The 15,111-nt window shown below is 43.2% G+C and overlaps 1 protein-coding gene and 1 pseudogene across 1 annotated transcript in view; both read right to left on the bottom strand.

Annotated features, from left to right (window-relative positions):
- FRAS1 (Fraser extracellular matrix complex subunit 1) overlaps positions 1-15,111 on the bottom strand; it is a 475,354-nt gene that overhangs the window by 161,646 nt on the left and 298,597 nt on the right. The window contains exon 29 of the mRNA XM_027854503.1: positions 8,501-8,827. Coding sequence (XP_027710304.1) covers positions 8,501-8,827 — 327 coding nt within the window. The remainder of the gene's footprint in view (positions 1-8,500; positions 8,828-15,111) is intronic.
- Positions 10,773-11,616, bottom strand: LOC114037599 (annotated as a pseudogene).

Below are 15,111 nucleotides of genomic sequence, written 5' to 3'. Positions count from 1 at the left end.
AAATATGTGAAAGAGGAAGATTTCTAGAATAACATCCATTTACTACAACAAAGGATATGATCTGAGAGTGGAACTAGCCTTTACCAGGAAGAACTAACTTCTCTCTGGCCACATCCTAATCCTTGTCAGATATTAAATAGTTTTATAGGAATATCTCCAGCATTTGTTTTTTACTTAGTAACCCAACCAATTAATCAAACCTATTCAGCAAAGCACTCTTTATTACTCCTTAATCTTGAGGATTTATTTTGTTTCCCCTGTCCCATAACTCAGTTGGATATGATTGGTTACCAGTTGGAAGCCTGTTTTTCATAAACGTTCCAACAAAAGTCTTCAGGGTGATATTCAACAGTGTTTGCATCCAGACCAATATGAAAAATGACATTTTGATGAATGTGGATTTGGAGTTTTGAAGGGAAGAGGGACAGGGCTGGCAGATGCATGGAATAATATCTCTCCCTTTCGTTCCAAGATGGGCATCACATTGTCAACCAATTCCCCACCCAGCAAGCCTCTGTTCTGATCAGGATGGCTGCAATGTGCAAATTCCACGCTCACCTGATCATTGTCCTTTTTGCTCACAATGACAGCTGAAGATATCAACAGAGTGTTATCAGCAATGGTTTGGACAGCCCTCACAGGGAATTAGGCTGAAAGCACTCTACTATCAGACCAAAGTCACCAGCCAGACACCGGCCATCGAACAATCCTGAGCAAACAGGATCGTTTATTGTAGACAGTCCCACGCCCCATGTTCCCAGATGGTTATTCAAAACAAAAACGAGAATGACTAATCCTCCATAGTTGGCTACACGTCTACTTGAAACCACAAGCACAGAAAAAGTTGTTTCTTTACTCACTGGACATTCCTATCTATAACAACTTCAGCAACTAGTATAGTTAGCAGAGCACCCAAAGAAAACTGTTCAAAGAGGAGGTCAAAGGCCACAGACTTAGTCTGGTCATAGGACATACTGAACAAACCACTCAATCCCTTAGCACTCCTTCTCCCCACTCCTTTTTTTGGTAAAGAAGACAAATGAAGAAAATGTGTAAAAGAAGATTCTAAATAACTTTCAAGTATTATTATCATTATTATATTATTATTATATAATTTTATTATATTACATTCTTTATAATATCATTACATTATTATCATCATCAGATTAGAATTAGCATTAATTAATTAACTAAATAGTATTAACATCCAGTACACACTGATGGGCTTAAATGCTGGGATCGATGATCTAAATGTCTACAAGGGAAGGAAGGACAATATCACAGTGAGAGAGGTAAACAGAGACAGTGACCCAAAGATAAGTCAGATCACCTCAAAGAGAAAGACAACGTTATTAAGGCTATCAAGAAGAGAAGGGAGGACTAGAGAAGGTTCAAAACTAGCAGCTCAAGGACGTTACATTATCCATAGAAGCCAAAGCAAACCCTATTGCATAAATACATCTGCAAGAAGCAAGAGGTTCAGGCAAGGGAGTCCCTGAGCCAACTCGTACCGAGTTATGAAAGCTGATTGTTAAATATTCAGTTTGCTCATATTCTTAAGCTTATACCTTGGAAATCAGCAAATACTAGAAATCCGGGTATGATTTATTGTTTTGCTGATTGACTAGACTTAAGAAAGTGATACAGAAAATGTTAATAATGTCGGTTAAGGGTACATGCATTCATTTTCAGAGAGCTGGTTGTTAAGCACACCCCTGGGTCTAGGAAATGGAAATGCCATAGGCAACCTTGGCCATATTTCCAACTCTCCTTTCCCCTCTAACTCCTGATGAGTACAGATCCACTGGGAACTCAAGTAAGCAAATTGCTTGCCCTTGGGGACTCTAAAAGAATTCAGTTATTAGGCAAAGGAAAGCGATGGATCATCTTCCACCTGGTCAAAAGTGGTGGGCAGGGCTTTCTGATGCATGTTCAGACAAGAGAACAGTCAGCTTCCCTTCTCCCTGGTAACACAGGCAATCCTCACATCGAAGGGATGGAAGGAAAGATGCTTAACCTGAATGAGAAGGCTTACGGGGGATACGATAGCTGTCATCAAGGATCTAAAACGCTGCCAAAAGATAAAGAGATCAATACTTATAACTGACATTTACATAGTGCTTTAAGGTTTGTAAAGCATTTTACATGCTATCCTCATGAGTAATAATACTATCACCACTTTACAGATGAGGAAACTGAGGCAAGGAACAATTAAATGACTTGGCCAGGGTCACACAGCTAGTAAGTGTCAGAGGTCATCTTTGAACTCAGATCCATCCACTGTGCCACCAGCTGCCCCAGAGAGCAGGCAGGAGGAAGTTACAAGGAAGCCAACTGAGATTTAATTTAAGGAAGCTTTCCCCTCTCTTAACACTTAGACTATCCAAAAGCAGAATGAGGTGTCTCAAGAGGCAGGGGGTTCCTCCTCCCAGAGGTCCTCAAGCAAAGGCCGAATAGGAATTTGTCAGGTGTCCTATACAGAGGGGTCTGCTCTATGGGTTTATCCCAGTAGGTCCTGCGAGCTAACGCTGACAGCCACAGTTAAGCTCTATGACCCATATCACCACGCCTCTGTCTCGTCTTTGTCACTGAGATCAAGGAGCTGTCTGGGTAAACCTGGCCTGGGGGATCATGCCGACACTAAGTGGAGGGAGGGTTCCCGTGCCCTTGTGTAGTAGGAGGGACCCCCAAAGGATAATCCAGATATGAGGGAGCGGCAACATCCCGCTTTGCTCCCTTGGGAGGGTTGGAAAGGTCAGACTTCAGTCTTCCAACTGCAGGAATTCAACTGGCAGAGAACTCTTTGGCCCTCAAAATTCCTTGATTACTTCCTCTAGGAATTTACTCAGATTCTCTAAAGGGGTCTGAGTATGAATACTTCCCTATTTCCTCAGATACTTGCTAACTGGGTGACCCTGGGCAAGTCACTTAACCAATCCCTGCCTCAGTTTCCTCATCTGTAAAATGGGGATTGTTTTAGTCCCTACCTCCCAGGCTCACTGTGTGGATAAAATAAAATAGTATTTCTGGGTCCCCTTGGACTTAACAAATACTGACCACTGGTGTAGGTGGACGCCAAGAGGGGGGGTCAGTCAGGTAAGTAATACCACCCTACTTCTAAAAGAGCTTATAGTTCATTGACCATTTACCGGTGCAACTTGGCGCTGCAGGAAGAAGGGTCTTGTAGGGACAACTCCAAACTTATTTCTCCGGAGCTACAGGTCTCTCATTTCCCATCTGCACTCTTTATCCATAGCCCTTCTCTTACAGATGAAAACATCATTTTTTTTCTTCCTAGGACAGCCAACTCAGCTGAAATCTGAGAACTAACCTTAAACATAGGGACACACCACCTGCAATTATTCAGGAGTGCATTGCAATGAGCTCTAAGGGCAGAGATGAGAACACTGGGTAAGAAAGCTCTGCAGCCTGGGGTTACACTGAAATATTTCCTAACAACCTCTGGATGGGAATCAGAAAGGAAGAGAAGAAACCACCTTCTCTGGGTCTAGACAGTCTCCTTCAGAAATCAGCCTCTCCAGTTCTTCTCCCAGGGCTATTGCAGGAAGGTGATAATGAGGATGAAGGAGAGGCTGGTTATCTGCCAACTCGACCTCCTTGTGTCTCTGTCTGTAGTATGCTACCAGGGACACTCTCAGTGCTGGCAAAAGATTTTTTTAAAATAATGAGAGACAAGAGATTAAGAAACTGACTAATAAACCACCCTAAATTCGGCTTTCTAGCTTCATTATCCTCTCTTGCAAGATATAAATGATCTTTTGGGGGGATAATGATTGGTGATTTCTAAAACGTCTTCAGCAACTCAACATTTCTTCCTGCTCACCAGGGATGAGTCCATAAACACTTAGTGGGGAGTAAAAAGTGCCAACAGAATGAATTTTTTTCTATCTTGTGGGACTGGGAAAGAGATTTCTCTGCTGCATCTAGGTCAAGAAATCATTAACTATCACCAAGCAAGAGGTAATCCTTCAGATGCCATCCAGTTTCATCAAATGGAATCCAGAAAGATTCTCTTCAATATGGAACCTGGCTTCCCAACTCTTAGCTTATGCCTGACTTGGCTTTTCTAAGGATTTTTGACTGGATCCCAAAATGAGTTCCCTTCTCCTTTTCCTGCCTGGCTAACTGAATGGTTCTTAATTCATGATATACCCATAAGCTATGAACTTTACATTTTATATCCCATTTCAGATGGGCAGATAAAAGCAAGAGCATGCCTTCTTCTATTTTTGTGACCAGGACAGAAGATAAAGGAACTAGGAGAAAATGAAGCAATTTGGCCTCAATATTTTCAACAACCACAAAAAACGTTTTGTTTTGTTTTGTTTTTTCAAAACTAGAGCAGAAGCAATTTTCTAAACCCACAATATTTATATTGCCACATGTAATGAAATGAAAAATGAAAAACGGCTTCATTGTAGAGCTAAAACAATCAAGAAAAGCATATCCCCTCTTAGCTTACTTCTTTCATATAAACAGAAAGTCTAATAAAGCCCGGATCAGTAAATCGCAAAGTGCATAAAGCAAAGGCATCCTTAGTTATGGTTTCAATCATATCTCTCCAACAAGATGCCTGTCAATTCTTCCCCTTCTTGTCTATATGCTGTATTTACTTGGGGTGTTTCCTCTGCATGGAATAGAAGCTCACTGAGGGCAAGGACTATTTCATTCTTAAGTTCCTATTCCCAGGTCTTCACAAGATGCCTGGCACATATTGGTTTTTAGTAAAGCCTTGTGGATGGAATATGTTTTGCATGACTGCACATGTATAACCTATATCAAATTACTTGCCTTCTCAATGAGGGGAGGTAGGGAGAGAAAAAGAGAATTTGGAACTCAAAATTTGAAAAAAACAAATGTTAAAAATTGTTTTTACATGTAAGTGGGGGAAATACTAAATAAATAATTTTTTAAATAAATACTTATTGAACTGAAATTAACTTGACAACTAGGTAATTGATAAAAAAAAGTCAAGAAATGGATTTTAGAAAAAATAATTTGGAATACAGAAGGGGAACAGTGGGAAAGGAGAGAGGAAGGAAAGGAAGGATGTTAGGAAGTGTTTTGAGGATAAACTACCAATGACCATTTGGGGCGGGGGGTAAAGTTTCAGAAGCTTAAATAATCAGAGAAATGTAAATTAATAACACCCAGAGACTGAGCAGTATGGGGAGGGAAAAATTATGCCCTCCCCCAGGTGATTGTGAGGGAAAGATTAGGGCCCTCCATGTTTGTAGGTTTGCTCTTACTATGGCTTTGAAGTAAATATCCCTCTGTAGAAGCTAATCTGACCATGGTGGTTAAATAGTGTTTAAATGAGACTGGAGTGTTGGGCCTCTAAAATTAGAGGAATACAGTCAGTGGGGCCTTGGCCAATGTCAGAGCCAAAAGTCCTTCCCAACCCTCTAAGGGTACTGGGAAGGCATCCCTGGGGTGGGGGGAAATGTAGACATAGAGCACTTGGCCTTCAGTAGCAGACGCCAGAGCAGTGACTTCCACACTGCCATCAAGCCAGACAAAATTCCAGAAGATGGGAAAATTCATGACTAATGAGGCTGTGGGAAGGGAAACACAGACAGACACTGCTGTGAACTGGTTCAGACATGCTGGAAAATAAACTGGAATGGTGCAAACAAAACTACTCACCTGTTTATACCCTCTGACCAACTGAACCTATAATCCAAGGAGTTTATTGCCAGCTACAGTGTAATCACACATACCAAACTTTTCAAAGAAAAAACGTGGAACCAGACAAAAAGAAAAAGCTGGAAAAAAACCATGTGCCCCCCCAATGAAGAATAGTTGAACAAATTATGGGGGGCACTAGCCCTGGAATTTCATCAGGATAGGGATTATCTGGAGAAGTGCCCTCCAGTACCATTTAACCACTCAATAGCTGGATTCCTTTTTACAGGGGGACATTTACTTCAAAGGTGTAACAAGAACAAACATTAACACCTCCCCCAACACCCAGAGGGGGCATCATCCTCTCCATACCCCTCAGTGTCTGGGTCGTTTTCATTCATACTTCTCTAATTATTAGCACTTAAATAGCTTTTTTGAACCTACCCCCTGTACTAATGAAGAACAGCAATTTTTCTGCTATATATAATTTTAGTATTGTCTAGAGCTCTGAGCAGTTAGCAACACGCATCAGGCCACGTGGGCTTTAGGACCTCAACCCAAGTCTTCCTGACTCCAAGGCCAGCTCTTCATCTACTCAATCAAGCAATCACTCAAGACATATTTGCTAAATGTCTACTGGTCTTGGAAGAGAGAAGGAGGTGAGCTGATGGATGCTGGATACGACAACAAACTTATCGTTGTTTAGTCATTTTCAGTCTCGTCTGACGCTTCATGAGTGTGAATGGGGTTTTCTTGGTAAAGATTCTGAAGTGGTTTGCCATTTCCTTCTCCAGCTCATTTTACTGATGAGGAAACTGAGGCAAATAGGTGAAGTGACCTGCCCACAGTCACACAGCTAGGAAGTGTCTGATGACAACAACTAGCACTGGGAGAGCCATTGCATTGGCTAATTTTCTGGGATTTAGTACAAGGAAGGTTTCATGGGTAGGGATGGGCATAGCAGGAAATGTCATACACTGTCAGATACGCTCTTTGTGCTGGCTTGTTCTACTTAGCTGTTCTTTCTAACTGGAGAGGTAATGGTGGCTTTTGGTTTTCTTTTGTTTGTTTCATCATCAATGAAACTTTAAAAAAAGAAAAAAGACTGATGCATTGAGAAGAAAACGAAAAAGTAACAGGCTTTCTTTCAGACTCACAATTAAACAATTTTAGGTTAAGTCCTACAGGGTCATAGATATACAGAAAAAAGGGATCACAGAATTCATCTAGTCTAACACCCTCATACATACTTTATAAAAGAAAAACTGAGGCCCAAGGACTTTAAATGACATGTCCAAGGTCACACTCTTAACTTGGGATTCAAAACCAGTTCCCATGAGCTCTTTCCTATCAACAAACATTTCTTAGGTGCCTCATATGCATTCAGCAATATGCACTGATGATGATGATGAGATGAAAGCGGAAAGGAGTCATGAAAGGTTATCTGGTTCACCCTTGTCCCTTCAATCAGCACTACCCTTTGAAAATGGCGGCCAAAAAAAATCAATGCAATATGGGCTGCATTGAAAGAGGTGTGGCTTCTGGGAATGGGAAATTGATAGTCCTCACGTGAAGTGTTATGTTCAGTTCTGAGTGCCACAATCTAGGAAAAACAAGGATAAGTTTAAGAGTGTCCAGAGGAAGGCAATCAAGATGGCCAATGGCCTTGAGTCCAAGTCATGAAAGGAATAGTCAAAGAAACTGGAGAAATAGGAGAAGACTTAAGAGGGGGACATCGTAGTTATGTTCAAATGTGTGAAAGGCCCTTGTGTGGGGGAAGGATTCAATTTGTTCTGTTTAGCCCCAGAGGGTAGAATCAGAAACAGTGGGTGGAAATGGCCAAGTAGCAATGCTGGGTCTCGAGCCAGGAAAATAAATATGTAACAACTGGAGCTGTCCCAAAGCAGAGCGTGCTGCCTCCAGAGGTGGTAAGCTCCCCCAAGTTTGGACGTATTCAAGTAGAAGTTGGACAACTATCTGTCGATCACGTTATAACAGAGATTCCCTTGGGATAGCTCTGGTTTGGACTACACGATCACGAAAGTCTCTTACAAGCTGGGATTCTGTGACTGTGGGGAATCCCAGAGAGGCCACCTTAGGTCATTCACATCATTCCTTCCTTCTCTGAAGCCACTGCAATTTTTGTGGTTCCTTCCTATTTGCTCTTAATACCACATGCAACTCAACCTTCCTAAAAATCTGGCAAAAATGACTTCTGTTCTTTCTTACAAGTCGTCAAGGGCTACGTATGGAAGTTCTGCCATCCACCCAACCCAACAGGGGAAGATGTGGCCCCCAAGAAGCAGAAACCTTCCACAGAGTTGCCCATTGGCCTGCTTTTTCATTATCTCCATGGAATTCAAATTGATGTGTGATGGGACATTCACGAAGATGAGATTTCTCCCTTTTCTCTTTAATGGGGAGATGGTCTCCAATGATACCAAACTCCAGTTCCCCTTTACTGATACTGCTTCCCCAAACTGAAATGCCCTCTGTTCCCTCCTCCATCTATCCAAATCCTAACCACTGTCCTACCTCCTCCTTGGAATGATCTCAGTGACTAGGTGGTATAGAGGTCTTCCTCTTTCCTGAATTTCCACAGCACTTGTAATCTGTACTACACAAGTCAGAATTTTATTATGCTCTTATGGTGTTCTCTGCTTTGTGGCTATATTCTTTCTCTCCAAATAAGTGGTAATACCATTAAGGACAGGGACCATGTATCACATTTCTTCTCTGGACACAAAATGGGGACATAATAAAATATCTGTTCTGTACACATTGACCAGAACATAAGAGAACACATTATCAACACCAGCATTCTAGCTTAAAGGCCAAAGAGACTGACGCTTACCTTTGGCACAATCTGTACTTTGAACAGTATGTTCTGGAAGGAGTACCCATCACTGGCCTGCAGGAGGATAGCATCAGAAGTACTAGCTGAGCCATCATGTGTATAGTAGAGAAGGCCTCTGGCCAGATCATCCAGCTGGAACTGATAGACAGGGGCACCTGGATCACGCAGTGGCTGGAGGAGGCGGCCATAACGAGGGGCATTTACCACCTCCACTATCACATCCTGAGGATTGTCATCATCTCGGATGTCCAGCAGCTGGGTAGTGATGGCGGCACTTTGCCCTGTGCTGATGCGAAGAGCTTCATTCCTCAGCAGATAAGGAGCCTGCAGAGAGAAGAGAAATTATTTACTCAGTTGATTTAAAAGGGTCTAAATGTCAAGAGAAGAACATGGTGGGGTCAAGTCATGAAGTTAACACCAAATATATCACAAGCTGCCAAACCACATTCCCCAGAAAAATCTCAAGTGGAAGACGAGACTGAACCATATCCAAAGGGCTGCCCTCATTAAACTGCCACCAACCTCTCACTTACACCTTGGAAACACAGAGGTTCCCCCAGAGAGGTCAAATTTATGGTCTCGAAGGGGTCCTCCAGGATCATGGGGCCTCCAGACGTTGAGGGAACTTTTCATCCTCAATTCCAGGACCTCCTTGGAAGTCTACAGTGGATCTGGGGTCCACTCAAAAATCCCCTTCCCCTAGCCTGAATGTGTCCAAACAAGTTGGACTTCACACTTCCACATTTCCTCCAGACTCTATCCTAGGTGATTTCTAAGTCCCCAAGGTCCAGAAAAAGACTCCTCAGAGAAATAACAGACCTGAGAGGATTCTCTGGGTCAGTCCCATCTGAACCTACAGTATTAATAGTAGAGATAAAAATACTGGCTTTGAGAGTCTTATATAATTTCAGCAGCTGTTCAGTTGCTTTTCAGTCACGTCTGACTCTTTGTGACTTCATTTGGAGGTTTCTTGATAAAAATACCACCTGATTTGCTATTTCCTCTTCCAGATCATTTTACAGATGAGGAATCTCAGGCAAACAGGGTTAAGTAACTTGCCCAGAGTCACACAGCAAAATGCGAGGCCAGATTTGAACTCAGGTCTCCATTACTCCACTCCCAGTACTCTATCCACTGCACCATTTATCTGCCCCTCTTACATTATACTAAGTGACACACACGTATGTCTTTTTTGGGGGGGTGAGGACAGGACTGGAACTAGGATTTCACCGCCGCGAGAAACTCCCCATGAGGAAAACTCATCTTCAATATTAATTGGTACCTCCTATGTAAATCATATTCTTAGAGCTGTCTGGGGGCACTGAGAGGTTAAGCAGGGTCAACACAACCAATGTGGGTCAGAGGCAGAGCTTGACTTCAGTTCTTCCTGCCTCCGAAGCCTCCTTTCTATCAACCCCACCACAGTGTTTCTCACACGTTTGTATACAACGTCACTGGGGGAGGAAGATAGCACAAAAACTGAGGAAATTGGAGCAGCCTTCAGGGAGAAGGAGGTGCCCAGAGGCCCATGAAAGGCTTGTGTTTATCTACTTCTACATGCCAGAAGTGTTGGTAAGTAGAACCGCTTTTGACTATGGACAATAACATTATTAACATACGTCTAGGAAACTCTATGAGCGCATGTTCTATTGGAATGAAACTGGTTCAGTTGCTTGGAATAACCCTGTGAAGTAGGCTTCCCAGTCAGTGGTATTAAGAGTTCTAGCAAATGCCAGAAGAATTGGCAAGTTTGGAATAGTGACCCTTGGGGTAGGGAAATTCCATTTGGTCATTCAACATCATTTACTCCAAGAATTCTGTGTTGAAACTGACAAAATCATGCATACTAATGGAAGAAAGAAATTTCAGCAGTGAATGTACATACTTTCAAGCATCCTCTTCCCCAGCTCAGGACCATTCGTGGAGAAGAAATGCCCACTAAAGCTTCAGTAATGGCTCATCACCCCACCGCCACACTCAATAACTTCCAATGGCTCCCTATTACCTCCAGGAGCAAATACAAAATGCTCTACTTGGCAGCCAAAGTCCTACATAACCCAGCCTCCTCCTATCTCTTTTTTTTGTTTAAGCTTGATCGGAAAATAAACCTTTAATCTGAAGAGAAAGAAGCAGAGGAGAAGCAGCCACTTTGGAGCATCTTGGCCCACTTGGTGCGGGAGGCATTCTGATTTGACTTGATTAGACAGTGAGACATCACTGGAGCCTCTCAGGGAAGCCTCTCTGAGAAGGCTTGGGTCATCCCAGCAGGTCAAAGGTGAGCAGGGTTTTGGGTAGACTTCCTTCGCCCCTCCCCAGCGAGGGGCCGGCCCACTCTTCCCAGATGGTGAGGCTGTCACAGGAGCAGATCTGCTTGGGGTTCTGGAGGAGGCCGGCGGAGCAAGCAATGAGGCCACAGGCTAGCCTCTCTCCAGAGTTTCCGGTTTGACCCTGGAGAGCGGGTGTCTTCCCTGCCCCAGGTCATCTTCATCCGCATCAATGACCAGGCTTCTGCCAATGACGTCCCACACCTTGAGCCGCTCGTCCTCTATCCTGAAGGCTGCTCTCCCGTCTGCACTGGCACAGACGTTCCCCAGATCTCCCAGGTGCTGGAGGGTGTCCTTGGGGCCTCCATGAGGCATTCCTTCAGGATTGAAGTAGTCTCCACAGCTGGCACAGTTTTGGGTCAAGTCTCCATACTGATGAACATGGAGGCCATGGGGCCCAGGCTCCAGGCCATCAATCGTCCCCTCAATGAGGCAGCGCTGGGGGCACGCTTGTAAGAAGCGCACAACTCCCTGTACGGCCCCAGGCTGCCCCAAGATGGCCACAGCCGCTCCCAAGCTCTGAAGCTCGCGGCTGCCCACGCCCTCGAGCACTGCCTGGCACCCTGTGCTCTCCAGGACACTCTGCGCCTCCTGGCTGGGCAAGGTGGTGGTCGCCAGGACACTCTGATTCTCCAGGTGCACCTCCACTCCCCAGACACCTGCCACACCCCGCAGGGACATCTGCACAGAGTCCATGCAGCTCTGGCAGCTCATTTGCACAGCAAACTCCAGCGTGCATGCTGTCTTGCTGTCCCCGGCCTGCGCAGGCGCACCTACAGCAGAAGCCATGTTCAACCTTCCAAAGCCAGCATGACTCTCCCAGTGGCGGCGGAAGCCAACTGGTAGGGCCGCCCCCTCCTATCTTTCCAGTGTTCTTACACCTGCCTTCCCAACATGTACGCTTTGATTTAGTACCATCGGCCACTTGGCTGCTCATGAACAAGACACTGCTAGCCTCTAGGAATTTCCTCTGGTTGTTTCACATCCCTAGAATACTCTCCCTCCTCTGCTCCAACTACTGACTTTCCTGGCTTCCTTTAAGGCCCAAGAAAAATCCCACCTTCCATAGGAATTCTTCTCCTTTAATTCTAGTGTTTTCTCTCTTCTACCGTTTCCCATTTATCCTGTATCCAGCTTGCTTCATACATATTTATTTGCAAGTTGTCTCTCCTGACAGATTGTAAGCTACTTTGAGGGCAAGGACTGTCTTTTGCCTCTTTTTGCATCCCCAGTATTTAGTACAGTCCCTGACGCTTAGGAGGCACTTAATAAATGTTTATTGATTGGTTAAGAGTTTTTTGGGAGAATAGCAAAAACTGACACAGGGTATTTTCCCCTTAAAAAGTATTATTTTTAGGCTTAAGGTGGAAGTCATCTCAGAATTCATGGGTTTAGATTATTAACACCTCAAGGGCAGTGCCTTTGTCCTCTATGTAATTTCTATCTACCACAACACCTATTACAGGGTTGTCTCCACAGCACTGGATACTTAGGAAACATTGAGGAAGACTAAGAAAGTGCGAAAGAAAGAAATGGGATGAGGCTTATTAAATTATGATAAGTGCTTTAATGCAATTAATTATCTCCGAAAAGGAAAACCTCACTCCTCAGCTCCCAAGGGTAAAAGTTGTGCTAGACAGCTCAGGTTTCTACACAGCTGAGGATTTGACCCATTAAAGCTTCTCAAATACTTCAAGAATCCATGTTTCAGAATTGCCTAATTGGAAGGGAACTATAATTGGAAGGGTCATTCCACCCAGCCTGCACCTGACTACAACTGCCTCTACCATTTCACTGCCATGGGGCCATTGAGTTAGATTACAACTCTTCTACGATTTAGCTGATGGTCCTAGAGAGTTGGGGGGACCCAAAACACTTATCGCTCCTTGGCCAACCTGGTGATGAGTATCGTAACAAGAAACCTATAAATCCATCACAGTGCTATTCAAAAAAAAAAAAAAAGAACAAAAACTAAAAAACTAACCATTAAGAATGGGAATCTTTTTTTTAAATGCATTATCTATTTCTTGTCTTCTTATTCAGAATAACTTTTTAAAATTTTCATATTTTCTCATTGTCTTAAGGTCAGATCACTATGATGAACTCGAAATATTTTATATTTGGTAATACAGGCAATGCTGGGACCTACTAAGAACTGTGTTTGATCCCCTGTTAAATGACCTTAGTGATTTTTGAGTCCTTGAACCTGATTTTTATGATTTTTCCATCTCCTCTCTTGTATCTTTAAGTGGGTCTGCCTATAGGAGCCTCTTTTCCCCAATCTGCTGCCACTAATCTGCTTTTAGCTGGGGAACCAGATAACAGCTTGTCAGAATTTTGTGTTAAGTAAGAGTAAAGAGGGTCTGAGGAGGGGACCGGGTGCCTGCCTAGCTTCACCTTGAATAGGATATTCTAGAAAGAGCACCCTTCCTCAGTCATGTGAATGTGGACTACTGCACTAATTTAATGTCTTCTGCTCAGAAGCCATTTTTGTTTGCTTCTTTCTTTTTCTCAAATACATCCCAGATAGTTGTATTTTGAGTAAGTAAAATGTTACTCTACTAATCATTCATCATCTGTCAGAATGTCCTTGACCCCTACTAACCCATGGGGCAAATCTATGGTAACTGGGTAACGTCTTTCATCTGTGAAGTAATAATTACCTTTGCTACCCATACTGCCACCCCAAAAAAAATCCATGATTACATGATTCTGAACCTTTAATTTTCCTTGTGCTAGATTCAGTCGCACCCCCTTGGGAAACAGCCTAGAGGTTAGCTTAAATGAAACTCAGCACATTTCAGTAGCAGTCAACCTCACTGAACCCTGGGTGTGATAAGGAAATGCTAAGTGCCATTACAGTTGTATGTGTACATGTGGATGATGGGGAATTGGTGGGGGGAGAGGGGCAGTGGAAGGGATAATGGGGGAAAGGCACTTCTTCCCTTAGGATCATAGATTAGAACTAGATGGGGTCCCAAAGGTCATCTAATCTAGGAGCTAGGTGGTACAGTGGATACAGCGGAGTCAGGAAGACCCCACTTAATGCTCTTTATCTGCTTGAGTTTCCTTATCTATTAATAAAAGGCAGGGAGAGGGAATAATAGAAGCATCTATCTCTCATGGTTGGTACGAGATAAAATCTGTAAAGTACTTTGTAAACCTTGAAGCACTGTGTAAATGCCAACTATTGTTATCATTATTACAGTCCAATCCCTTCATTTCAGAGCCGAGGAAACGAAAGCCCACGATGATTAGAGGATAGTACCACACTGGTGGTACGTATCAGTGGTAGGATTTGAACCCAGGTCTTCTGACTCCAAAATCAGTCCTCTTTCCCCTGTACCCTCCATAAGTGGGCCACACTACTAACTCTCTGAATTTTCCTTCAAGTTCTCTGAATAAATATAACAACAACAATCATCATCATCATCATCTGAATAGGATTCTACCTCTAAGTTAAGAAACTCGACAAGATCATGCCCTAGGGTAGAAAGAAGGCAATGGGTCATCAAGTTCTCTGGATAAATATGATGATAATAATAATAATTATAATAATCTGAAGAGGGTAGGAAGAAGGCAATAGGCCATCAGGCACCAGGCCAGGTGAATTCACATAGCATACAGTATACTATACAAACTGTTTTCTTCAGGGTTAACTCATGTCCTTAACATATTATAAACATGATCATAAGTGTTTTTTCAAGATGAGTCTTAAAGAGCTAAAACAGTAAAATAATCAAAAAGTCAAGGCCAGGAGCCAAGGAAAACATCACTATCCTTTGGAACAGAAATGTATAACTTTCTTAATAACCTACTTTCTTTAATCCAAATCTCTTTCTCAGAAATCACATGAGTCCTCCCCACCCCACCACCATGTCGTCCTCTACAAAATACACTCCACATTAAAGTGGTATTAGCGCTGTCTGATTGATGCAGCGTTACCATGGCCACGTGACATGAAGCTAGGGGATTATCCATCTCCCAAAAGACCAGTTGGCAAAGCCCAAAGCTGTGAGTGTATGCAGGGGAATGACCCCACCAGAGACTGTAACGTGAACAGCAGAGACCTTAGCCAGCATTAAGACATAAAAGTAGAAGCGACCAAATTGATTTACTTGATGATGTGTTGGAGAAACTCAGAAGCCTGCCAGAGAGAGAAGAGATCAAAAACCAGAAGCAATAAAAATCATTAATTCAACAACCTCCCATCCCCCAAATTCCATCTTCAGAAAATGTCACACACATAAAACATTCTCACCAATCGGTATTTAAGTTCCTGGC

The sequence above is a fragment of the Vombatus ursinus genome, unplaced genomic scaffold, assembly GCF_900497805.2.
Source record: "Vombatus ursinus unplaced genomic scaffold, bare-nosed wombat genome assembly UNPS02010461.1, whole genome shotgun sequence".
In the NCBI taxonomy this organism is placed as follows: domain Eukaryota; kingdom Metazoa; phylum Chordata; class Mammalia; order Diprotodontia; family Vombatidae; genus Vombatus; species Vombatus ursinus.
This window is presented reverse-complemented; position numbering and strand designations above follow the sequence as displayed.